Below are 27,944 nucleotides of genomic sequence, written 5' to 3' on the forward strand. Positions count from 1 at the left end.
ACCAAAGCTACCAAATACAGAGAATAAATAGATAGATTACAATAGAATATGTGAACCTCTGAATTTAAAGAAAGTAATAAGGAAAAAAACACATATTATGAGGATAATTTGATTATAGTAACAGATCTAAAGCACAAAAGTTTAGTCTGGTTCTACTTTATGGACTCTGTGGCATTTAAGCCTCAATAGAAAAGCTTTTTAACTCTGTGCTCTTGTTTTCTGTTTCTTTATGGACCATTTATTGTATCTGGAATGATGATGAAGAATGCCTAAAATACGTTCGATTTAGATGACATTTTCAGTTAACTGAATAAACTTTATATTGTCTTGTTGTAATAATTGTGAGACCAACAACTATTAGTTGTTTAGAGGTTATGCTAGTTGCTCATTTACTTTGGTATCAGCTTCAACACCAGTTCTGACCCCGTGTTAAAGTGTCACTTATATGCTCTGCTTGTTCAGCATTTCCATGTAAAGATATACGTACACAGTTATTTTTTGCATGGTTTTTGAATGCTACTTCTCGTTTGTCTGATAAAAGAAATGAAGTAAAAATAAAATACAATCATTTAATCCAAATCTATTATTAAAAATAAAATAAAATAAATATCCCTGATTGTTGTTACTTATTTTCTCTGAATTATTGAAATCATCAATGGTCTTATGGAAATTTCAGTAAAAAGCAGCTGGTGGGAATTCTCCTAAAGTCATTTTTTGGAAGTTTCAAGCTGTCACTCTCAGTAGCTTTCATTTTTTTTTTGCAAAAATCTGCCTAAGAGTGTGCATGTGGAATTGACATTAAAAGTAAATTTATTTTGTATGACCACAAAGTACAAAAGAAGACTGGATTCTTCCTGTGCTGCTTTTTTCTTAGTTACTCAAATAAAAACAGCCAGCGCCAAAAGATCTTAAATATCAAGCCTGGATGCCACATATCTCACGTTTGTAGCAGCTTGTTTGCAATTATTGCATGATTGAACCTTCTAACAAATTATTGTTAGGTTTATATTTAAATTTCTTCAAGCTGTATTGTAGAAATCTTTTCAAGTACTCTCTATGATGCTTTAAAATTTCCATCACCAGGCTTTTCTCTAATATTAACTTTGAATATGTTAGAGCAGTGAAATTACAGTCTGAGACCTTGGAAAAAGCTTTCTTTTTTCTTTTTTTTAAAGATTTAGTTACGTTTGACTATGAGCTTAAAATTGCACAAACAATGAATAATAGGCATTTATTTTATTTATTTTTTTACTTTTGTCTGTGTTTGTTTAACTCAATTACTCACAAATATGTATTCTTTAGACAAAGATATAATTCTGATAGTAAAAAACAAATGTTGTAAAATAATATTTGCAGCTATTCTACCTCGAAATGCAGAAACAGTGTTGTTCCTTTTTTTATTCTGGGAATAGATCCCCATCAGGGATGCAATGTTTAAATTGTGAATAGAGAAATTTTCTTTGATTAATTTGAAACCTGAACTTGAGAAGTCACGTCTGCCCTCCTCACCTGTAGTTTGACCTCGCCTTTTGACCAGTCAGATCATGGATGAAGAGTGGACACCTTTGGACTGTCTGCTGCCGTCAGGTAAAGCAACAGATTGTTAAACATAAACCTGTGTCTGTAAAAAAAAAAGTGCTATAGACACTAAACGAGGTAGAAAAGTGCAGTCAAGCTTCAAGCCTGACATAGCAAATAACTTAGTATGTCCAATTTAAGATACTAAAAACTGGAGATTGTTTATTATCCTTTATACTTAAACGTTTTCTTCTTCTTTGGATATATTCATCATCCACAATAGCCAAGGGGATTATGAGGGCCCCTCACTTTCAGTTAAGAAATTGTACTCCATTCAGTGGCATTAAAAAGACGGCAGGGTAGAAGTTAATACATGTCTGCTGTTTGTTTATTTTTTATCAGTCATGAAAGTTCTTTTATTTAGTATTATGGCAGTGTTTTGTGCTCTGACATTGTCCTGTCTTAAATGGTCATTTGGCAAGAGATGGGGCACACCCTGGACAGGTTGCCTTGTCCGTCACAGGACAAGGCAGACACACAGGACAAACAACCATGCAGGCAGATTCTCACACCGAAGGTCAATTAGCTGGTTTGTCCTCAGTCATGCCTGCTTTCTTTGCTGTATTTTAAAAGTAATGCCCAATGGAAATTGTAAACAAATTCTCTAACTTTCTGAGGAAGCTAGTTTTGCTGCAGTGCTAAAGCTAGTTTGAACATGTATTTTTAGTTGGTTTCTCAAAACAGCTACACTACGTTTTTTTTTTTTTTGGCATTGTCACCACTTGAAATACAATTATGTTTGATATTTTTCACGTAAAGTTAATTTAGGTTTGTTTCTTTGCCCATCTGTCATCATAAGCAGTTCTTATTTTCCATTTTAGTGAGAGTGGATATTTGCTGAAAAATGTAGTTAGTGAAAGCAACATTACTTTGTACATTCTCTTCTTGGTGAGTGTTAAAGAAAGCGGTGTTGTAGTATTTATTTATTTATTTTTTTTTTTTGAAGCAGTTAAAATAAAGATAACTTGTTAATTAGACCACAACCTGATATCTAGATAGCAGGAGACGATGTCAGCATTTTGTCCTTTAGGCAGGCATTAGGATTTGGTATTCCATCACACTGCATCTAAATACTGAGAAAACCTTAAAGCGTGGCACTTTTTACAGACAGTTAAGTTTTAAAACCAGACCATAAACTGCCTTTGGACACTTTATTGTTTCAGCAAATGGAAACGGAGTGAGCTAGCCATAAAAATGAGAAACACAGTTGTGAGGCTATCAGAATCAGACCTTTGATTCAAAATACCCAGTAAGCCATTGATCTTGCCTTGTCGTACATTTTGTTTTGTAATGTGTGATAATCTGTAATAAACTCAGCAGATATCTGATCTATACAGGCATGGACACGTAACATCTAGTACAGTGTCCAGTCGTGTCTGCTTCAAGAAATTTTTCACGAAACCCACAAGATTAATGAGTCTTGTGGGTCTTTCGGGTTGGTTTCTCTAAATTGGACTGGTTTCAAGACCCTCGCATACAGATTTACGGAGATTTATGGATTTGACTGGATTAAATTCTTGGGATTGCTATTGCTGGGTCTGCTGTTTCCCAAACTAAGGTGACTATTTTTTCTTTTGAAGAATGTGCTAAAGTGTTTCAGCTCTGCAATCATTTTTGAAATAATTTGTTATGAAACTTTAGTTTTTTTCTGAGCAGTGAAACAAACAAACAGCAGCTTCTGTAGAAAGGTGTCTCATGGGAGGAGTAGTTGATGCGCAAAAGTCTTGGGTACAAAATGTCAAGGCAGCATCTACATAATAGGCAGACAAGGTTTCCCTGCAATACCTTGGATTGTAAAAAAGGAAACCAGTGTTGTTCACCTCTGGCTTCTGTGTGTAGGCTGATTTGTCTTCATTTGATCAAATGCATGCTTCACAGCGCAGTCCTGCTTGTCTTCCTCTTTCTGTTTTGAACAGTCGGGGAATTGCATTCTAGAAACAAATCACTTGCCCTTTGATGGCACCTCTGTGTATATATACTGGCTGTGTTTTTTTTTTTTTTTTTTTTTTTGATGTACTCGCTCTGAAGACACGGCTTGATTCTTAAAATTTTGCCAAAAAGTAATAAGCAGGCTTGCTCTTGAATTAATTCCCTGATGTCATTTGACATAACTTTGCTCACACAACACCGGGATTTTAATCTGACATTTGACTCACAAAAGGAGCCATTTGTAAATTCAAATTGTTTTTATTGTTGACTTTATTCAGGCCCTTTGTCCGTTTATACTTTGGCATTCCTTGACACTTTGCGTAAAGACCACCCACAGCATGCAGCTGTCTCCAAATGTGGCACATGCCTTGGATTTTAAACTTAATTTAAAAACTGACCTTATTTTTTTGGAGTAAGAAATTCTCCTGCTGTTCTCTACACCTGCGAGGAAAGCTGAGTACAGCTGCCTTTAGCCACTGCTGCTGGTACAAGGAGCTTGTGAGCTTCCAGGTGGTGTGTCTGCGTGTCTGTCCGTGTGTTACTGAGTGGAGAAAGAGAGAGAGAGCGCAAGTGTAGAGGAATCGAGCCTGATGTAAGCCTAAGGACAGGCTTTACCCAGACCAGTAAAGGTCAAGGAGATTGTACAACAATTTTGGCCTGCAGAGCTGACAGAAAGGCACATGTAGTTTTATGGCATGTCCTGTAGTACAGCTGGCTACATTTCTTGAGTCTATGTCATTCATTTGATGCATTTCATAAAGAGCGTGGTTTTACGATTTAAGGCGACAGAAATTCCAGCTTCACAAGATTATCTATGCACTGTAATGTATTTAGTAATAAAGAAGGTTACTGGGTTTTTCTTTTTTAATAAAAAAGGAGGAAAAAAGCGCTTTCCCCTCTTTGTCCCAATTTAATTATGTTGTGAGGGTTTCACCCAAGCTACGAATATTGTTCTTCCAGAGGAAAAAGATAAAAATGGAGATCTTAGGATTGAAAGCCACATGCTATATCCTCGGCACACTCAGCTCCGTCTGAGCCTGTCTGATCCCTTTTTTTTTTTTTTTTGGTTTCATTGGTATACAGCAGTCGCAGATGTTCAAAAGAACACAACAATTGTACACTTTATGTTGATCAGAGGCGTTTCATACATCTGCATACTTGGAAAGGACACCTTTTCAATATATACAATGGTCTCGTCTGTTCTGATGCATTTCCTGAGGCTACAGTTCTGTGCAATGTGGTTATGAGCTTTTAGTTCTCCGAGGTTTCTGAAGGTCTTTGGCATTTTTTTTTTATTTTTTATTTTTTTATGTTCTGCTTTTTACTTATTTTCACTCCATCTGGGATACCGAGCCACTTTCTCAGATGTTAGGTCACTTAAAGCAGACCAGTGAGTCCTTTGTTACTGCCAGCCTGTCTCTAAGACATCTGACTTGCTCTGCTGTCCTTTCATCTGCAATAAAACACCGAAAGCAAAAAAGGTTGACAAGCTGGGAAAGTATTTTCTTTTACTATTAAAGTGATTACCAAAGAGCTGAGGGCCAGTAATTTGATGTCTTCATGTACAAGAAACATATTCATTTGACATCTATACAATGTCTGAAAGTAATATTTTTATGGTAAAGGAGGAAAAACTACACAAATTTTCCACAAATAGTTCTTTTGAAAGTGGCTTGTTCACTCTAAAATGTTATTTTGTGCCTGCAAAATAGGCTTATGTCTACATGTTTTAGGCCTATTTTTGCTTTTATGTCTAAATTTGCTTGTGATAGTCCACTTGGACTCATTTTTCAACTTGTTTTTTTTTTTGGCAACAGTATGTTCCAGCCATTTCATGAGCTTGTAATGCTGATTCTCTTTACATTCAGTATGAAAGAGACAGATCTACTTTTCTGCTTTTTAATAAATTCTTATAGAATTCAACTTAAATGCTGCCTAATCAAGCTCAGATAAAGCAAAGCTCTTACTTTTCCAATTTCCTACTTTCCTCTGTTGTACAGTATTGCTTTTTAACCGGACCCAAGTTTTGTGTTTGATTGCTAATGAAAGACAAAAATATGTTATAATCAAGTTTGTTGAAATAAAGAAAATAGAAGAATAAAACTGGGAGTGTCCTGGAATACAGCATATTCTACTTGAACAATTAATAATGTGTTGCTGCATTTTTTTTAACCAAGGCAGAACTAGAGTTTTTAATAAATATAGGAGTTTCAAATTTATATGATAAATTTGGACGTAAAGGGTAAACGGCTTTGCCTTGGGGATGTGCAGTCCATTGGGATAAGCCTGATGACTGACTGTTCATTTCCCCTTCAGCTATTTGCAAGTTCCCATTTTACAAATCACTTTTGTGACAAACAAATGATTCTCAGAGGCAATATTTATGCTTAAAAAGTTTTGGTTTATACAGTAAAAGACGAAGTTGCTTGTTCTTTGGTTGATCAATTCGAGAAACAAGTTAGTTCAGGGGGCAAAGTCTGGGACGATGCTTTGCTATGTTTGTTTAATGCTGTCCGTTACATTTGTGACTATAGAATGGATACATAACTTCAAATTGCATGAACAATCCTAGAAGTTGCTGCGTTGCAATCAACTTTACAGTGTTTGACAGAGCAGAATAAACTCATTGACTTCCATCAAAACACCCTTTTGGTCTTGTTCTAATGGAAAATTGAATGAATGATTTTCAGTTTTTTCGTCTAAAGCTGTTGACTGAATAGAGTTGTCCTTGCAACCACTATGTTATGTTGGGTCGTGTCTACGCTATTTTGCTATGGTATATGAACTTGAATAAAGTCAAGGTGTCAAAGTGCAGGTTAGTTTTCTACTTCAGGATTGATCCCCCAGTGCTTACAGCTCTTAGTCGCCGTTTTAGTCCTTGTAGCAGTGGATCGTCGATTCATTCTGCAAATTTGACCAAGCCTGTATCATCATTGGCAAAAATAGTACAGTGGTTTTACAAAAGCTTCAGATTTTTTGATACAGTGTGCTTCAGACTGTGAGTCATTCCAAAGTTTTAAAATAATTGTTTTCAAGCTGTCAGTCTGAGATAAACTGCTCTTGTTTCATGTGCTTATTCTTTGGTTTTCGGTGTACCATATGCCTCTCAATAACTGTTTTGTTCCTCACTGTCTTGGTAATTTATCTTGCTGCTTATTTTGAGTTCACAGCAAACAAATGTCACTTGACTTGGTAATTACTAAAGGATCTGCTCAAATGGTGAAGATATAATAACCAACTCTTGTGTATGAAATTGCTTTTCTGTCACCTTTATTAGAAAAACTAGTGTTAGGTATTTAGGGACACTATTTCTTAATCTTTTATTGTGGACAGAGTGCACTTACTCTGAAAGTACTCAGTAGTGCTGGCAGTTTCATTCATTAATAAAATATGTCCACGATTAGTCATCTGTAAAATTTATCTTGTGGAATTCATCTGAAAAAGAAAAAAGCAAATCTGTTTTGGGGGTAAAATGTAAACAGTGACAAGGTATACTGACCTGGTTTTGCATAAATGTGCAACCAACCTTTAACCAACCATTGGCATTCTTTACAAAAATCTAAAGTCTGCAGAGAAGCTACACAGAGGTTTAGTGTGATATCATTATTTTAGGAGAAGGTTACACAATGTTAGTGTTATTTAGATACTATGGGACAATGAAAGCAGTCGTAAATAATTTGAGAAAACATGGGGAAGCAATGACAATATAAGAACTGGACGTTATTGGAAAGACGAGTTAGCAAATGGTCAGGGAGGCTCCCAGGAGGCTGACAGCAATATTGAAGCAGTTGCAGGATTTTTGTTTTGTCACTTTTTAGTGGCCTTTATTGAACAGGTAATGGACAGGAAGGAGGAAGAAAGAAGATAGAAGACATACAGCAAATGGCTCGAGTCAGAGAATGAAACCCAGTGCGCATTTAGGACTGCAGGCCCTTCAAATGGTGCACTCGCTCTACCAACTGAGCCATTAAGCCCCTCGGGGTTGTAGGATTTTTTTTTTTTTTTAACAGGGACTGTTTGTATGTGACAACAATCTCTGTAATTTTATCTATGTGCTTACTATAGTTTTTATTCGTCAAATAAAACCTGAAGGCCCATCTAAAATCTCCATAAGCCGTGTAAGAAATCATCGTCCGACAAAAGTTTAAATTTGTTTCACAATTCCAAAAATATATGTTCTACACAGAAACAATATTGCACATCGCTACGCGCAGAACGAGACATGATATTTTTAGCATCAGGCACTACGGAGGTGATCAGCTGAAGAGGGCCGTGGACAACAAACGTCCTCAAGTGTGCAAATGCTTCAAAGTTTGTATGTAGCCTCCCAATAGAGTCACACCGAAGACTGTAAGCTGTAGTTAAATCAGTAGCTGTTACAATTCAATGTGATTAGAGTCATTAACCTGGTGAAACAGTTTTGAAACTTAATTTTGGTATCATTAGGCTCAACAGGGTTATCGTCCAACTGTTGCTTTCGAAAGGTGCAACAACTTCAGTGCTTCAAATGAAAAGATGGCTCCTTAATCATACTGTGTGACTGTTGCTTTTGCACATTGCACAATAAAGGAAGAGTGCTGCTCTGAAAAAAAAAAATGTCTTGGAATTAATTAGTTTCTCACTTCCTCTGTTCCGTCTTGCTCTCTATGCACAGCCTTCTTTTTATGGTGCAGTGTTATCAGGTAATGAGTTTTTTTTCCGTCTTTCTTTCGGAATGGGGAAAAAATTAAAGTGCAATGTGAAACGAGTGTCAACTTGAGTGTGAATTAAGCATATGTTATATACTTGACATTTTTCCTCGTGTGTAATTTGTGCCAAACAGAATCGTTCCTGATTTCTTTTTTTTGCATTCAGCTTGCAAATTAGACACACAAATGAGTATTGATGCAAAAAAATAAAAAATAAAAAATACATCCATTTCAGTACAGAAAATATTAGCAGCTTTGGACTGTCTTGTGAATGATGCGTTTTCTTGAACTTGTTAGTTTACCTTCATGAGGAATTTCTCACAAGGGCAAGTCTGAGGATCTCAAAGACTGAAAAATATTTATCCGAGCATGTATAAATAAATAAGTTACCTTCAGCACTCACACATTAGTTGTGTTTGGTATTAAAGATTAAATAGGTTTTCAGTTCCCTGCACTATTAAAATATTTTTTCACCACTTCCACCGTGCTTTGAAATGCATTCCCCCCCCCCATTAGATCAGTTTGGAAGGAATTTCTAAGGCTTCCTCGGTTTTCCCTCTTTCAGGAAGTACACACAACTCTCAGAAGAGAATATAAAAGCACCCCCTGGATGTCTATATTTTAAAATCCCAGTGTGCACATCTACTCGTAAAAAGCACTGCTAGAGGTTGTGTGAACAAAGGAACTGTAGAGTTATGAGTCATTTTGTTTTTGCACGCTGGCATTCGTTATTCTGTTTCTTGGGTCTAAAACTGTTCTTAAGAGTGTGAGAAACCACACTCGCAGCTTTTTGTTTCCAGTCTGGCATAATCTAGTCTAGATTATTTTTAGCTTTTACAGTACTACATTGTCACATGGCATTTTAGGCGGTGTTGTTTTTGCTTTACAATAGACAAGGCCCAGCAGATAAAGGAATAGAAGAGTAAACATCCAACTTGCTTGTATTCGTTGGAGATGGTTTGGTAAAAAGGAAAACAAAATTCAGGACAGATGCCAGCTTGTTTCATTGCTTTCAGGCTGATGAGTAATATGTTTACTGGTACTGTGTTGGATTTGCTTTTCTTGACATCCTATATGAGGGACTTTATATTCATGAAAAGATGATGATCATTTCACTATCGTTTTAGCAGCTCTTTAAATCTACAAGTTGTTTTGGTAAACTTGACACTTAAGCTGCAGCTGGCTGTGAATCAGATGCTGAAGCAGCGGGTGACTCTTATAATAGAAAAAAACATCTTTAAGGTCAAACATTGTTTATGTCTAACATTATTGCTTTGCACATGGAGTTCCTCATCATGCTTTTCTACCTCAGTCATTTATTTTTCTGCTCAGCAGCATGGCTAATGGGAGATGCACACTATGATGATGGTCTGTTCATCCACCCTCTTTGTCTGTTATAGTCTGGAGAAAGCCACAGTGAGCTTCATCCCAATATAGAAGTTATTCTTTAAAAACTCAAGCATCAGCCGTAACTATAGATCAGCTGAAAAATAACTCTAAAACATCCTAATCATGATTATCCCAACACTGAATCATTTCTCTTGTCAAAAACCAGAAAACAAACCATGTACATTTTTAATGCTCAACAAAGTAAAACAAACAAAAAAGAAATAGCAATGTAATGCCCAACCCTCAATGCCACTCAGTCGTTCTTAAACTGCTAATGGCAAAAGCAGCTGTTAATTAGCAGCTCAGAAACATTTGGTAAATTGCACAACTTTCACTGAGACCTGTCGAATTAATCAAATTTACTTGCATCCTGACGTGTGATAATGGCGGTGGCAATTTCCGCTCCTGATCGCATTGCTTCAGTTTTAACTTTCTGAATCAAACAGCTTCAGCTCTGCTTGGAGAAAAGGCTGTCATCCCATGTATTGTTCAATTCATAAAGTACAAAACAGACTATTATTTAATCTCAATCACAAATGGCAATTCCTTGAGTAGATGCTTTCTTATTTGTTGAATTTCTGTGTGCGTGTGTGTGTGTGTGTGTGGCTTTGTTTTCTGAGTTATTTATGCCGTTTGGCACTTTTAGAAGAATCTCAAGGTGACATTTCTTTGAAGACAGAGTCTTAAAGGCCACACATTACCTCCTGTGGGCGCTAGTGTATGTATGGGAGGCGAATGCTTATGTGACAAAGGGTTATCTGAAAAGTCACGGTTGGTTGAGTTTGTCTTTTGTTCTCTGTACACTGGGAGCCAATTAGGACACAAGATTGACAAATGTGCTCCTCCTTCTTATCCTTCTTACTTACCCCTCCCTCTGTCCTCCTTTCTCTTCCTTTACCTGTATATTCTACTTTTCATTCTCTTTCTTTTACCATTCCTGTGAGGTGTTGACATTTGTATTTAAAGTGACCTTCCAGTGATATAAACTTTATAACAATATTAAACTCACCTTTGCAACAATGTCAAAACGGGATGCATTTTCAACTATTCTCTGTGAGGATTAGATGAATTCTTTACATTTGAGTGTACGAAACCAAAAAGAGAGTTTTCTCGAGTCATTTTTCTTTTAGAATTTAATGAAATCTGAAATATATCTATGTATCTTCTCTCTCTTTGCTATTTTTGTCAAGCTTCCGCACCATTGGCATGAAAGGTTTCTTTGCAAACATTCTAGCGTCATTGTACACTAATGAGTGTTGACTTTGCATAAAGTTCAGATAAGAATTTTACACACTTTCGTCACTAGAATGTTAATTATGTGCTAGTTCTGGAAGAAATGTGGAAAGCCTGTTTATTCCATTCATTGAATTGGATGATTGAAGAATTGAGGCACATAGGCAATTAAAACTTTGCCTCATTTACAAACAGGAGACTCAATAATGCGTGGAAAACTCATACACAGTCAAAAGAGCATGGCACCTCCTCAATTTGTTGGTCACCAGAATGGTCACCCACTGCTGTGGGATGCCATCCCCAAACAGAGTCTACTAGTCAGTCATCATTGTCCTGATCACTCTGGTATGAACATCACATCCAAGCAAATGCCGCATCCACGTAGGTCTTATACAAACCTTAAACAGCGCTTGTGTCTTTTTACAAATTTGTGTTACCACTGTTTTGTTCATTTGGCTTTGTTCTAGATGGTTCCTGGGCTGTTCATTAACAACACACCCAATGTTAGCAGTTTGGGTCACATGGTTGAAACTTATACGCTGCTCAGTGTGCAATAACGCATTGATTCCAAATATTGTGAAGAAGGGTGGTTAAAGATCTACCCAAAGTTGTGCCAGTAACTTGTTTATAGGTAAAACACAATGGGACACTGGTAAAGATGTGCTTGCATAGTTATATTGAAAATGTTGAATCTTCTGTCCACTAAAAATGTCAAAGTTGTATATTCCACACCTTGGTAAAAGGATAACCAGACTGCATATTGAAAGTCTCATTTTTAGCAAGACTTTCTTGCCAAACTTCTGACCAGACCTGTAGATCCAATCTTGAGGAAGCGACACGTGGCTTGCATTTGAATGTGGCATTTGCCATTGGTTTTGAAGTTGACTTTAAAAATGAATAAGAAATCACTCCTAAGTGCAGACAAGTGGAAAAGATAACTGAATAAGGAATGACAAGTTTAAAGGCAAGGTGAAAAAAGGTTATACTTTCATATATGGTCCATTAAGGCTTTTCCATGCAGCTCTTCCTCTGCTTTGTCAATAAATGCAGAGTTTTTGCCCCCACCCATCTCCTGCAGATAGATAGGTTACAATTCTAAAGTACTAGTCAGGGGATCTGCATTAGCAGCAGAGCAAAGGGGAAGCTAAAAGCGGATTAATGAGGGCTTGAGGGAATAAATAAATTCCTGCGCTTTGAGACAGAGACTTTGACAAAGAAACAAGGTGGAACACTGATAAGAGAGAGAAAGATGCAGATGACAAGTCCTGTTTTACAATTTTCAAAGTGCTTTTTCTGGTCACGTAGCCACAGCTGGTGCATGACGAAGGTCAGGGTATTCAGATGAGACTGGATTAAATGTGCTCAAGCAGATGTGCACACAGATTCGCCTTAGTTTTTGACAAATGATAAGGACTTTGGTGTTAATTGCAACCGTGGTCAAGGAGAATGAAAGTACTGTAGTTACTACAAGTTATTGCTTAAACTGGATACTCAATGGGCAATTTAGGTTAACTTTGGATATCCTAAATTAGATCTAATTGAAAACATTTGAACTCTGCTGAAAATAAAGCTGACTTTGAAATGTTTCTTGTAGATTTTTTTTTTTTATTTCACTCTTCTGAATGTTGATTTGTAGCTCGTTATGCAATGTCTATTTCTGTTTCCCGTGTCTGCTCAAATAATCTCCAGTTTGCATTCAAACCTTATCTTAAAATTGAAATAAGGATATAACAATGTTTAACTTTTTTGTTCCATTCTCTTCAATGAGCTCCCATCTCATAAGTGTACCTCTAATTATTTTCCGTGTTTTTCTACCTCAGGCAAACAGAGGATTTGCCTGATCATTCTGAACCAGCCCATTGATAAGAAGCACCTACACACCCTCTGGGGTAAAGGTATGTAGCTCAAACGTCACAAATACAGATCAGACAAGACCTTTTTTCACATATTTGTATAAGTTGTTTGATGAGACCATGTATTCCTTAATTTTTTTTTTGTGAAACTGCGCTTTCTCTCTCTCTCTCCCTCTTTTTCTCTTTCTCTCTCTCTCTCCCTCTTTTTCTCTTTCTCTCTCTCTCTCGCCTATGTGAAAGTGCTTTGTATCGACTTTCAGACTGCCGGTGCTGTGGATTTTAAAAGTCGCACACCAGAAGAACAAAGTTGACTTTAGGTTAAGCTGACTGTAAGCTGAAGACAGATTTGCTCGTTATCCTTAGCTGCTTTGAAATCCATAATTTTTTAAACACCTGTTGGACAAGCTGAGTGTGAAACCACAGACATGTGATGTGTCTAGCTGCTCCATCTCAATACGGTCCAATCGCAACCATATGGTGCTCGTTATATCTCCAAATTGCTAAGAATATGCCTCAGATGAATGGTAATTATACAGAATTTAACGACTGAGCTGAGTGAGAAGGACGCACCGTGCTGCAGAGCTGTTAGCCAGATTACAAACAGTGAGAGGTTAACTTAATGATTCCTTTCCCCTTGTAATTATGTTTGCGTTTAAAAATAAATTAAAAGTAAAAAAAAACAAATTCAATTTGGAAATGTCTTACTTTGACATGTTTATTGTCTTTCTGAGCCTGAGGTTTTCTAAAAAAATAAAACTGAAAAAATGCACTTCACACAAATGAACAGCTTAAGATCATATTTGACTCCAAACTTTAATAAGGAATGCAAGTTATTTTATTGTCTGTTATTACTTCATGACATTTGGTGACTTTTTGTGGAACAGTTGTTATTCAGAGTTGTATTTTTATTTTCCTGATTTGTTAGAAGATAATAAATGTCTGTTTGACCTTTAAATTTTAGTGATTTCTTCGATAGTTGTATATAATCTATGTCTGTCAATAAGTTGTTGATAATGGGTCAGTAAGCAACCTACACCTGTGATGTTTTGTTACCTTCTATAATTTTCCTGTCAATTTGTAGCCTCACCGGGGAAAGTTTTTCCTAAAAGCTCTGACAGCCGGTAATCTGAAGTCATTCTCTATAATCCTGTCATTTTCTGCTGTAACAAAAGGAGTTTCTGTCACAGATGATGACATTCAAAAGCAGGAGGTTTCTCTTAATTGTTTTGGTTTCACCAGGGTAATGCTGTACAATACACTGCCATGTCCAATCTTCCAATTGAAAATGACTGGCAAATAAACTCATCATCAGCATCCTAATGATAAATTACTTTAAGATAGTTTAGTATTTCATAGAGTGAACTGTTTTATTCCAGGTTAATATAAAGGAGTTATTTTACAGGTATGGGATGGAAGCAAAGGGGACGAAACAGCAATATATGGGTACAAAAATAAGGGAAAACCTCTATTTCAGACAAGGGGCTTTACAATCACATTAGGCATACTGTAATTGGTGCAGTGTAAAGTGACTGACTGGCTTTACTTTTGCAATCACTGAATACTTGTTAAGCCCAAGGGCATTTTGGTGACTCTGCTACAGAACATCCATCAGAACCCTGCTGACATCAGGTTTGCTGGGTGTATTTGAATCTTAGTGCTTTTTTTTTTTTTTTTTTTTTTTTTTTTTTTTGTGGCAACCGCATAGTATAATTAGCTTCCATGTGCACTCTGAAGCCATTAATTAGGAACAGAGAAGTTATAAGACTTTTTAAAACACTGAATAAGTGTATATTTGTTTTTAGCAAAGGAACATCCCACATCTGAAATGTCAGCTGAGGAGTTGAGCAAATCTCCTTGCCTCTATTGTATTAAGGATACAAAATATTAAATGCCATGTTAACCTATGTCCTGCAAATTAATTTAGTTTTAATCTACTAATTGCATCTAACAATGCACCAAACCGAAAATGTATGTAAATTAAAATGAGACTGACAGTTTTTTTTTTATTTATTTATTTATTTTAATTTGTTGCAAAAGGAGCAATACATAGAGAAGTGACCTGAATCAGGTTATTTGGATGTTAAAGCCATGGAACATCAATTAAGCAATCCATTATAATTTATGAAAATGGAACCAACACAGATTTATTTGGCAAGGTGTTTCATAAACAAACTTAACTTTGAAGACAAAGTTTGATTAAAGCCAGTAGAAACCACTTCTGATTGAATTTTAATGAACAGGTCTTTGATATTCTTATCGTCTGAGCGAAAACCTGAGCGGCACCAAAGCCCTCTCCATCTCATCCGCGCAATGTCACACTTTCTTCGACATTGGCTTGACATGAGACAACCTTCGCAGAACGTTTCGTAGCATTCGACAAAGAAAATCACATCATCCTGTTTCATGCTAAATGTTTTCTGCTCTTTGAGATAAAGATTGCTTTGAATTTCTGTAAGTCGGTTAAGGAAGACATTTAACAATTCTTAAATGTGGGGAATCAAACATTCCAGCACGGATCAATCGAGGGCTAAAAGAAAACTTTGTTAAAAATTAAAAACTCCCAAGCCAGTAAATGTTCCCCCCCCCCCCAATATTTAATCTAACTTAACTATTTGGTCTAATTGGGAGTTATGAAGCTTCTGATAAATCGTTATAAACCTGCACAATATTCTTCTGAGACCTTTCTTCTAATGGCAATTATGTCAGAGATTTCGAATTCTTCAGTTCTCCTTTTGACTTTATCCTCTTAAAGCGACACATTGTGGTTTTTGAAGTGTTTTAATCATTATTATCCTGCTGTTAAAATTTAATTAACTCTTAAAAGGTTCAACCACAAACCCGAAGCATGATCTACTCAATATTTTTCATCTTAAAGAAGGTCTGTTTGTTTCTCAGTAATGCTCCTTGTTTTTCAAAGCTTTATTTCACTTTAATTGTATTTAATACACCAGAAAAAAATGTTGTGCTTACAGTTTTTCGTATCCTTCTTTTGATTTGTTGGCATTCAGTGTTGATTTGCAAAGTCTACAGTATGTAGGTTATGGCCCAAACAAGCCAAGTCTGGCTAGATGCAAGAAGTTTTCCAAGAGCCAGAATTCGTCATTATTTTCTTCCTTTGACTTTTCACAAGAAAATAATTAATTAATCTTATTGAAATTTTTAAACCAAGCGATAGATGTACTTTGTCAGCATGATATAGCTTGATGCTGTCACAGAGCAGTTTGCCCCCTCCTGGTGTGTTCGACATTAGAGAGGACACTTCACGGACACTTTTGGGGGTTTCTGAAGTCACAAGCAATTCTGTATTCTGGATCTCAAAACATGGAAGGCTTTCTTAATTAAATTTGCTGTAGGCGGCAATGCGCGTGGGACTTGTGTAAGAAGTTTTGACGGGTTGATGGCTACGTGTGATGGACAGATCTCAGATCTCTTCATGTTGGATTGTAAACACGCTTGTAGCAAGTTTATCTTTCCCTGCTTCAAATGGTATGTATTTTTAATGGAGTTTATGTGATAAGCAGATGTCACGCTGCACACAAGCGTGTCTTATGGCGTGTCACTCTCCTGGTGGTTGTTCACCTGGGGGCATCATAGCCATATTGAAATACGCAGTTCTACCACAAATAAACACGGCTGATTCTCAGGTCTTCTGATGTGCGGCCCCTCGGGCCCCAACTCTTTACCTGTGGGAGAGGTGAAGCAGCAGGGAGCACTGGAGTGATACAGGCTGCCAAAGATGATCAAAGGGGAAACTCAAGAGTGTGATGTTGTTAAGTCGGATCAAGCGGCTTATCTCAATCACGCACCCCCTCTCTCATCTAGACCATCAGTCATCCACTCATTCACTTGCTCGCTAAATCAGTCCCCCATTTACCTACTCTAAGATGCTTCATCGACTCATTGCGCAACACCGCAAACAAGGAGTTCAATAACACAATCAGCGCAGGTGGTTATTGCAGCGAAGCAAACAACAATGTGCCTGTGTTGATTACAAGTGCCTCGGTTTATCATTTATTGATACTAATAACCTTGTTGGAGTCTGAGAACGCCACCGCACCTGCAGGCCGTGCCAGTCAGCCGAAGTGAAAAGTTGCTGGGAACAAAAAGCAGATGTTCGTCCTGCACAGCACGCTTGAAGACATGCCGAACGGCATTAATAAATGTATCGGGAGTTTGAAAAAGAAAATCTTTGGAAGGATTGACAGCAAACCGCGGCTAAAGCTCTAATTCCAGCAAGGCTGCCGCAGCAAGAATGAGTTGGTGGAATTGGGTCGTCTTGAGTAAGAAAGACCGAAAGAACCCTGCTGGCTCTGCAAAGCAACAGAGTGGAGCTAGAAAGAAAGAAAATGAAATATTTGTGCAGGAGATCAGTCAAGTGTGGGGAACAGTGTAGAAATCATGGTGGATCTGGGAGGCAAGGTGACAGACGGAGGGGCAGAGAGGTGAGGCGAAAGATGAAGGGAGGATATCACACATGATGCTAAGGACTGGGATCTTTTTTGTGACTGTTTTCCCTCTCGTTCTCTGTGCTTAAGCCCCCACTTGACAGGTTTTAATCCTCCCCCCGAACCCTCATCAATACAGGCCTGCTCCACAGTCACCATGTTGTTGTGTACACTTACCTTTTCTGCAACTCAACAGTGGCATAAATGAAAGCACTTAAAGGGCTCAGCGGAGTGTGAGGAAGTGTATTATCTATCATTCAGCTGTGAGTGACAGGAGTAGCTGCTTCTTAAACCTGCTGGGAAGGGATTACAATGGGTAGTTTACTTACAAGGTCATCGCTCTTGACTGGAGCTGCATTTCCAGCATGGCTCCGTGTCATATTGTCGTCAGGAGTTTTACGATTAAAAGAATAATAATTGCAAAGTATTTTTTTTTTTGTGTGTTGCTAAAGAGTTTTTACCTCCAACTGCCCTTTGATGTCAGACAGGAAGGTGCTAACAGATCTCTAAAACCCTTTATACTGCAAAGTCGAGCCTCTGAGGTACGTTCTAGCATGTAACATTTGTAGATGTCAGTCATTTGGTAGCAGTGCTTACCTGGGTTGTTTGTGTCAAAAGGAAATCCTCATAGACACTTGGATGTTAGGTGGCACTAAAATAAATTTCTCCTACATTTCCCAACTGTTTTACTCTCCCTTCTAATGGTTATTATCCTCCGTTTTGAATTTCTGTCGTGCATGCTTAACTCAAATGTTGTGTGAAACAGAAATGGAAGAACTACTCCAAAACAACCAACCGAATTTTTTTTTTTTTCCAGTGAGGGAGTGACGGTAATTGCATTTTGCCGCCTGTGGATGGAGTGCAGATGGAGGGATGATGTTTCTCAAGTTCAGATTACCCACTTTAGCTGTTTAGTGTAATAAAGACAAACAGGACATTAAGATATCTGGAAAGACAAAAGCTCCCACAAGTCTTGTGGAAAGTTTGAGGGAACATTAAGCAGATGTTTTATGAATATTTGTCTGGCTTAACAGTGTGTTTAGAACAGCTGTGTCAAACTAGAAGACCATTTTTCAACCACACACTACTTCATTTTCTCATAGTGTAACATTACTAAATTGAAAGCGTATCTTAAACAGAACGCCTTCCTCCTCAATTTGTCCAAACACACTGATTAAACAAATTGAGAATTGAACTTGAGCAGGAAGAAGATTCCCAATAGATTTATGTTCTAGTGTAAAAATACCATAAATACTATGGTATCGTGGTTATATAATGATCTATTTGCTTTTATAGAAAAAAAGAGCAATAAGTATTTCTTATTGCTTATAAGTACAATAATAGAGAATACAGATTATTACAGTTATATTTTGACCTGCATTTATGGACTTAAGTAAAAAAAATATAGTACATCAGCAGAATGTAGTCATCATACAGACTATACCATAAATATGCCCTTAACTTTAGGTCAAAAGATTGTTTAAACCCACCATATCTATTCAAAGACAGAGGTTGAAAACTCAAAAGGATAAAAAAGACTGTCTTTGCTGCTATAAACTTAAAGTCAGGCTGTCTCTGTTGCTCTTTTACAGCCCGAATGAACTGCAGAGAGGTCTTGACATGTCAGGGAAAATATGGTTTATTTTTAACACGCCTCGTATATCTCTGTGCTTCCTCTGATATAATCAATACAGCCCTTACAGATACTACAAATAGTCAATTTTATGGTTTCTTTCCACAGTAGCAAGAGGGGTTTTTGAGTGTTTTCAGCCATTTCTGGATTTTTTTTTTCATAAATTTTATGCTGACCACCTCCGACTTTTCAAGCCTAACTTTTCAAAAATAAAAAGAAAAGGCCCAGTGTTGCCTTTTCCCTCTCCATCGATCTGTAGCTAAACCACAAGAACGGAGAAAAGAAGATTCACTTTTCTCAAACTAAAATTAAAGTAATTTATTAAATTTGCCATGTCTGGTAAGTAGAGAGTTGCCTTCTTTTTTTGCCCCTTTTCTGTCTTGCATGTAGCTCACAGACTCCAGCAGCATGACACAGAGAAAGTTCTCAAACAAAACCCCCTGCAAACTAATTTGCAACAATGAGATTTTTGCTGCTAAACCTGCTTTTTGTAATGTGCAGGTTGTAATTCTGATGTCAGATGAAGAATGAACCTGCGATAAGCTGATGAGAAAACCCCTGAATTCAACACTTGTTAGTTAGAACATTGAAATTCTCCATTGAAGTTTTTTTTCTTTCTCTTTCTTTCTTTGTTTCTTTCTTTGTTTCTTTCTTTCTTTCTTTGTTTCTTTCTTTCTTTGTTTCTTTCTTTCTTTCTTTGTTTTTTTTTTTTTTAGAGCTATAGAGTTTTGCTATCTGTAATTATTTCTTTAGGGTCAGAGTCTCAGAATATGTTGGGTTTGGATTTTATCTTTAAGCATATACTCATTATATTGCCACAAACTTTTTTTTTTTTTTTTAAAAAACATGCTTGTCTTCTAGGACCTTGGACAATTTTCAAGTAGTTGGATAAGTGTTTGTGTGTGTTTTCGTGTCCATGTGCACAAACTTATAAACAACTTACGAGTGATGGATTTACGTTTGTCGTCAGGCTTCAAGGAGAAGTTTCCCGTTTTCTCGAGAAGTCGTCATTTGAATTTCTTTTCTCTCTGTAAGAGATAATGACTTATTTACATACATTCCAATCACTGCTTGACACAAAACGTAGACGCCGAGTCGTCATTGGGAATAACACACTTTTAACAGCTTTTTCTTGTTTTGTCACAGTCAGCTTGACTTCTCACCCCTCTACCCGCTCCCCACAAGAATGAATAATCATTCTCCTCGTTAAATCTACTATCCTAAACCAAAAATATGTCCTAAATCTATATTAGGAATGTTGAGTTATGTAATTTTGGTGTGAAGAGGAACATGAATTTCCTAACATATTTTAAAGAGTAATTATGCCTTCAGTGTGATATCATTTGCTTGGAAGGTGTGAAGTTTAGCAGTGACTCCGAGATCTTGTCTGTTTTGCAATAAGAGCACTTGCTGGTTAATTGGATTACTTATATTTATAATTTATTTAAATTTGGAAACAAAATATGTTCTTCTTGAAGTGTGATTTTTATTCCTTTCGCCAGGAAGCGTCTCCCCCTGTGTTGGTTTGATAATTAAATATGCCGGCTTGAGATGACTTAATTAACACCTCAAATTACATTCAGTCAATGTAGGTTTTGTAAAAGTAGAGTTAAAAATAAATTTAAAAAAAAAATTATAATCAAACATATCTGAACATGTATATATGTAGATGGCAGAGTTATATCAGGGCTTTGGGATGGACCCAACTGGCAAAAGTGGAACAAACGTACAAGTGTTGCCCGTCTCTTTGGTGCATTCATGACTTAATTTTGAACAAGGTGCAAGCGGAGAACACCGTCTGATTCTTTGAAGTTTCCCCGAGTGTGCGCAACAGCAGCCCCGAACAGAAAGGGGGCCTTAAAAAAATAGGCTTTCTACTCAATTTGAGAAGAACAGAAGCCATGAAAGAGCATGCATTTGCAAATAGTTTGCATCTAATTTAGTTAATCATGAATAACATTTCAGAAGTTGAAAATAACTGCCTGCTTGGACTGCTTTTAATCATTTTGCAGCAATTGCACTTTAGCTAATTTAAACCTTATTTGAACCCAATACATTTACTGAATATAATGGAATTAAGTTAATTTTTTCAGCTAAAAAGTCTTCATTGCCGATGTTGGTTTTAAAGGAGCAGCATTTAAATTGCGCATTGTTATGCCATTCTTTTATTAAATTGATTTATTCAAAAGCCACAAGTAGAAACCTTTTATAGGAATGAAAAGCAAACAGTCGTGAATTAGGTGTGAGACGAGAATGCTGGACCGTTTCTCATTGAGATTCTAAAGTTCAATACAAAAAAAATATGTCTAAAAATTATTCGTTTTAATTATTGATTACTTTATTCCATAAAAAGCTCCTCTGCTGCAATACATTCAGTTTAATTCACTTTATTTATATAGCTCACAACAAATGTAATAAATTTATAAAAGTAATTTCAATTCGATCAGGCATGCGTTGATCAGGCATGCATTGCATGCGTTTAGTAATGACAACTATGCTAAATTAGTTGACATAGTACAACTCAAAGTTGTACTATGTCTTTCCTTTATGCGTCAGAAAACGAAGGAAGACAAAGTTATGTTCAGAAAGCCCTTTGATCCTTAATATCTTATTTTGCTGCACAATACTATTTAGCTACAGTTTACCTGTTAAACATTTGGTCTGGTATTTTGATTACGTAAGTTATACCATTGTACAGTTAAGTCGCATTGCAAGCTAAAGTGGGTGTGCAGGTAACAAACAAACAAACAAACAAAAAAAATTATATATATATATATATATATATATATATATATATATATATGCAGTTCCAGAAATGTGCAGTTCTAGGCACAGCCAAGATACTGCGCAGAACCCTCAAGCTCCCAGGCCTCTGGTAGAGGACCCGAGCTCAGAGGATGAAAGAGACCACCCACGGAGGGTGAGAGGGGAATTTTTATATATATATATATATATATATATATATATATATATATATATATATATATATATATATAAAAATTCCCCTCTCATCCTAGTTATTTCCTTTTAAGGTTTTAAAGACAGCAGTTAACACTGATGCAGCTGTTTAAATCAAACCTGCAGGGCGTGTGTTATTGTTTTTTTTATTTTTTTTATTTTTTTTTCACAATAGCTGTATTTTTTCAACACTGTCCAATCAATTGTTTATGTGGTTTTTGAAGCTTGTTTTTTTTTTTTTAATTATATGATTTTTAACATTTAATATGCCATCTAGTGCCTGTGGAGTCTGACTCGATTTATTTTTGTTGTTCTTTTAGAATTTGTCTGAGCATTGCACAGGCTCACCACAGGATGAACTTTATTATAGTTTCAGTCCAGGGAAAATGGCAAACCGTCTTCTTTTTTTTTTTTTTTTTTCCTTGGTGTGAAATTATGGACTCTAAAGTGTGGGAAGATCCTTGTGATCCTTCTCAGATTAACAGGCAACATAAATTGCTTCTTTAAGATGATTGCTGATGTCCTCTCTACTGTCTCAACCTAAAACTGAATGTGCTACACCAGAAATCTGTTAGAAGTTTTTATTTTTTTCTTCAAATAGGCGTGGCAACCCCTAATGATAATCTGTTAATCGAGTACATTTAAATAACAGCAGCCGGCTAATTTGTTAACATGCAATATCTAGCTGCTGTTTTTGTCATTTTAATTTTAGTTCATGCTAATGCAAATATTTAATCACACATTCTTTCTTTTACTCCCTTCAAGCTTTTGTAATTGTATTCTGTCTGGATATTTATGGTTGTGATGATGCTAGTATTTTATCTCAAAGTACTTAATGGTGTGTATAAATTAAATTTTCTTCATTTTATGCAACCCTACTCTTTCCTTTCAAATGAGGCTTCTATTGAGGGTCAAAGGTTATGGATCATCAAAGGGATGGGGGCTTCGCATGGTTGGGCTTTTGGGAAGAAGAACTTTGTTTTGCTCAGTGTTTTCTCCAAATGCATGCATGGATTTTCTGCAGGTCCTCTGGCATCCTGACACAGTCCAGATCAGGTTGATCTGGACTGTGCTGTCAGTGCACATTCTAACTACATGTGCAATTGACTCAAGAATCCACATATCTTGAGGGCACACTCACTCAAAAGGCCACCTGAGGTGAAAACCAATTTCAAAGACAAAGAATACCACTGTTGGCTTTGAAATGCCTAAGAATGAGAGGCGTTTTGTATTTTAACAATAATTACACTGAGGTTTACAGCAATTTCTCATTGAGTCACACAAGTTGACAGACTGTACGGTTGTTTGTCTTTTTTTTTTCTTTTCCGTCAGCTCTCTTGAGGGCATGTGCTGATGGAGGTGCCAATCAACTTCATAACATCACCGCTGGAGATCGTGACAAGTGAGTTAGCCTTAGTTTCACATTTGAATAAGTTAATTAGTGTTTTGACTCGCACGCCTAACTTTGTGCATAATAGTGTGTTTTGGAAAACTGCCAGGAAACGGAGAAGCTTTTCTCTCTGCATGTCTGGAAACTCGAACAGCAGCAGCTTCCAAACCACATTGTGCATCTAAAGCCGTTATCTGGCTGCATGTCTATGATTGTTTAATGGATTTCTGTGCTCCAGGTGAATAAATGTGCCTTGTTTGTACGTGAGTGCAGGGTGTGTTTCTGATAAAGTAGCACAGGTTGGCAATTTGCAGGAGCATTTTTTTTTTTTTTACGGCTAATGGAGGGCTGCTGTCAGGACAGAGATGGATCTGGGGATCACTGGGTCCCTGAAGTGTCGAGACTTTCACATTAACACCCAGAGTGTGAGCATGGAGTGTGTGTGCTTTTCATCAGGGTGCGAATGGGATGTTAGATGTGTCTGTGTTTGTCTCACTGTGTGCATGTCCTTGCAATTCTACAGCTGTAACAACCACTTGAAGCTGTTGACATTGGAGGTAAGGACATGTTTGCCAAGTGTCATTATTTAGTACAATTATGTCCTTTTTTTTTTTCTTTTTTTTTTTTTTTACTAAACAAATTTATGTAATCATTGAATCTGCAGTGGAAATTTGTGGATTTTAACAAGAAATGTTGAAGGCTAAAAGTTTAACATGATAAATGGAGAAACATAGTTATTGGAACTTTATTTGAAATCACATTTTTTCTTCAGCAATTCAACAGAGAAACAGTGCCATCAGACAATTGCTTTCTATAATAATTGTGTTCTAACCACGGAAGGTATAATTGCGTATTATAAAACTGAGAAATGGCTTTTTCAGTTGGGGATCAGGGCCAATTGTTTAGAATGACAATTATATTTCAGCAATTTGTGGTAGAAATTGACTCTTGTTAAGACGATAGCAATGGCTTTATTATTAGTTAGCAGCCAAAGCTCAACCAACATTTTTCAATTTAAGTCATTTTCATTTTTAGTCTACAATCAGATTTGGGGATTTTGGTTTATGTCAATAACAATTAAATGTTTTTATTTCAAAGTATTTTTAATTTTTTTGATAAACCAATCCCTGTCAAATAGACAATACCTTCATGATTCAGGATCCTGGCAATTAGAATGTAAACCCTCGACATTGTGAATGCCTTTGGCGAAAAAAAATTTCTGGTGATGAAAATTTGCCTCTAAATTTGTACAGTTTGAAACACAATTTCAACTATATTCTTAGAAATAAATCACCAATACATTTAATATTTAGAATCTTGTGTTTAGAGAGTGAAGAAGAAAGCCATGGCGAACTGACAACATCCACTCAAAACACTGGAAAAAAAGCTTCAGCTGAGATTTGAACCAGAGTTTTTGATGCTGTGAGGCGATAGTGGAAATCACCACAGCGGTGCACACTTTTTACCTCTCAATCAAGAGGCCCAATTTAAGATCATTAGAGGTGCAATTATGTGAAGTTACTGGTCAAAAATCACTTTGTGCCTTGTGCTAATCTTAAAGAGAGGTCCACTTTAATTACCTGAAGCACCATTGTAATGTTTTTCTGGGTATTTTGCTATGAAATGCTTCTTTTGATGCATAATTTATGTCCGTATATATCTGTATGTACTTTAAGTATGCTAAACAAAAAAGGTCACAGCATTTAGAGGATTGCGGGTTCAACATTTTTACCTTCACATGAAGTATTTTCACAAATAACGCTATAGAGCTTCACACATCAATTTTACCTCTCTAAGTCCCAACTTTATAAAGAAAAAGTCTGTGTGCTGTAAGTTAATTCCATACGAGGAGAAAGTTGTTTTTTTTTTTGTTTTTTTTTTTACAACCAAATAACTTAAATTTACTGCATTACATGCTTTCAAAAAAAGTAAATGACGGAAAGCCTTATGGGGGAAAATAATAATGGCCTTAATTAGTGAAGTGTGCATAAGGGTGCATTTGACCCCATTTGTGGATATTCAAGTAGGAACAAAAAGAAAAAAAAAAAGAGGATAATAAAAATTCTTGCTCAGTCTCCACAGAGCGTTCTGCTGTCACCAGAACAGAGTGGGTGGACGGCATCCCGCTGTTAAAAGAAAGGTGCCACGTAATTTTCTGTCAAAACAACATTAATGGTAGACATTAGGGATGTAGAGTGGAGGGTGTGCTGTAGGCTAAGGCTTTCTGCTTTCACGATCAGTCAAGTGACAATGATTCCACTTCACATTGTGGTGGTGTTAAAAGAAATATGGCATATTTTTGAACCACATAAAGACTGCACCCCACTTATTATTTAAGAAGTCTGGCTCAGTGTGTGTGTGTATATATATATATATATATATATATAGAGAGAGAGATAAAGGATATAACATACTCACACTATGCATTTGAGATTATGGATTAGTGGTTTTCCTCTTGACACTTTTGCCTTCTTCAATCTCAAGTTGTTGTTTTTTTTTTTTTACTTTATTTAGGTGCTGCAAAATTCTGTTCTTGAGTATTTACTCAGCCAATATGTTTTTCATTTTTCATTTTTTTTCATGTCTACTTAAAGATGTGCTGCTTTTCTCAATAACTTATTTCTTCAAGTTGTGAGTTCCCTCAAAGTATTGGTGTATGCGATTTTCTCTTATGAAAGCAAACTGTGGAAAAATTTTCAGCACTTTAATCTAGTATTGCAAACTGATCCACCTTTTAAAATGGAACTATAATTGTAACTTTAGTGTAATTGGTATGCGGTGACAGAACTGAAAATAACAGCAATCTATGCCATGCACTTTTAAAAAAAAAATAAATCTCTTCGATTATTTTCACTTTTTTAGCAAAACGACTGTGCGACAGCAATGTAAAGCTAACTGCATGTACTGAACCTGAGCTAAATTTGCTTTTATTGAAGCTCATAACTTTTTCATTAGAGCTGCATCCTCAAGCTCTCCTGTAAAATGTCACCGAGTATTATCCCAGCTTCAAATGAAAATTGTATTTTGCCTAATTTGTGCATTTTATCTAATCTTCTGAGTGTATAAGTCAAAAGATGGATGAGCATGGAGGAGATCTTTCCTGAATGTCAGAGGAGGTAATTGTGTGCGGGCAGAGTTTATAGCACTTCCAGCTGTGGGCATGTGTGTGCGCGCAGTTTGACGGAGTTGCAAACATAAGCGAATATGATTGTGTCAGTATTTGACTAAGCGCGAGTCTGAGAGGAAGAGGCTTTCTGAGCACAGTTGTGTCAGCATATTATTGTGTATGTATCAGGGCTTGTGCAGATAATGCTGTCAGCCTTAGCAAATGAAGTTGTCAAGCCCAAGGCTTCTTATTTCATGAGAGTTAGAGCTGAAGAAAAATCTCAGACTGACTTGCTGTTGGTTTGTCTTTGCACCACATTTGGCGTTCATGTGTTGAATGACAAATATACTTCCTTTGTTTACCTATTAAGCAGGGACCTGTGAACATTGTGTGGTGACGACTGAAGTTTTGAAAGAACCCTGCTTGCTGGGTTGTAAAGTGTTGTTTCAGATGGGCAATTATGAATTATGAAGTTGTATTGGAATAATTATACAAGCTCATCTTCCTTCAAGACAGGAACCCTTTGAAATAGGCAAGATCAGGTTTGTATTCGACACACATACGAATGCAATGTAACTTACAAGTCCCAATAATAACATGTTATTGAACTGCATACATTTACAAAAGGGCTTAGTAAGTACCTTTCTAGAGCGATCATACCCATTAAGCGCCACAGACGTCAATTACAATTACCAACAGAAAGAAAAATCAATCTCTAATTCTACACTCATAGTTAAACTCCCTTGTGCATTGTTCAAACTCGCAACATGTCAGCCGTCTGCACAAATTAGATATAGGATTTATGCGGTAAACCGTCTCCCGACTATTGTGAATGACTTAATAAAAATTGTAAGTTTGTTGGCATGTGTTCTGCTCCATAGAAGGTGTTGTACAACTGTGGTTGATGCTTGTCACTGATCCATCAACTGGCTGCAGCTTTTCACATTCATCATTGTACATTCTACCTTATTGGTTCAGTTGGTCCCTTAGATATGAGGCGTTGTCTAAAAATAATATTTGTGTGACATTGTGCTTCCTACTGAAAACTGAAGTAACATACTGTATACCCTGTTGTGTCAAACTAGCATTAGTCTCTTGAACATTTACTCTATATCAATGTAGACGTTTTTGTGTTGTTTAAAGAGGATTGGGTTCCTATTTGCAGTGAGTGTTTGTGCGTGTTGTGCTATGCTTTCGTTTAATTTCCTGTGTTAAATTTGCTAGTGTACAAAATCTAAAACACAATTACACCTCTTCTTTTCCAAATTATGACTAACGGATGCACTTAAAGAACACGATATATGAGATGTAGCTGTAAAGAGGGGAATATGTTGACTGCGTGTGCTTATTGGATTCCAAAAACCAAGCAAAACAAAGAGTGACGCCACACCTTCTCTTATCTATTTGATTACCAAGGCAGTGTTGGAGGGAAACCCATTTGATGGGGCTGCTGGGGCTAATTAGAAGAAATACCCAACGAATTACAAGTTCTGCCAAAGTCTAATCTAATAATGTACCATGAACACACATGAATACTAGCATCTATGTGAATGTTGAATTATTTATTCTTGGGCTAAAAACAAACATAAGAACAATGAGTCCTGAAGGGGGACACCAGAAAGAGTCCTGTTTGTTTTTGTTTTATGAAGTGGAGTTGTGTGGGGTACTTGAGTGGTCAGTCGCTCAGCAGTTAAAGTAATCCTAGTGTTGAAAATAAGTGAAGAACTCTCCTGAGGGAGGCG

The 27,944-nt window shown here is 36.6% G+C and overlaps 1 protein-coding gene across 2 annotated transcripts in view; it reads left to right on the plus strand.

Annotated features, from left to right (window-relative positions):
- The window catches only part of LOC106939395 (thiamin pyrophosphokinase 1-like), a 40,104-nt gene that overhangs the window by 3,891 nt on the left and 8,269 nt on the right, over nt 1–27,944 (plus strand). Inside the window, exons 1-3 of one of the 2 annotated variants that reach the window (XM_015021783.1) lie at nt 1,490–1,587; nt 12,638–12,712; nt 23,039–23,108. In XM_015021783.1, the coding sequence (XP_014877269.1) occupies nt 1,545–1,587; nt 12,638–12,712; nt 23,039–23,108 (188 nt within the window). In that variant the 5' untranslated portion in view covers nt 1,490–1,544. Of the gene's footprint in view, nt 1–1,489; nt 1,588–12,637; nt 12,713–23,038; nt 23,109–27,944 lie in introns of those variants that run through there. The other variant, XM_015021784.1, reaches the window with a different exon arrangement.

The sequence above is a fragment of the Poecilia latipinna genome, unplaced genomic scaffold, assembly GCF_001443285.1.
Source record: "Poecilia latipinna isolate Pla-1442-1.1 unplaced genomic scaffold, P_latipinna-1.0 Scaffold2856, whole genome shotgun sequence".
NCBI classification, from domain to species: domain Eukaryota; kingdom Metazoa; phylum Chordata; class Actinopteri; order Cyprinodontiformes; family Poeciliidae; genus Poecilia; species Poecilia latipinna.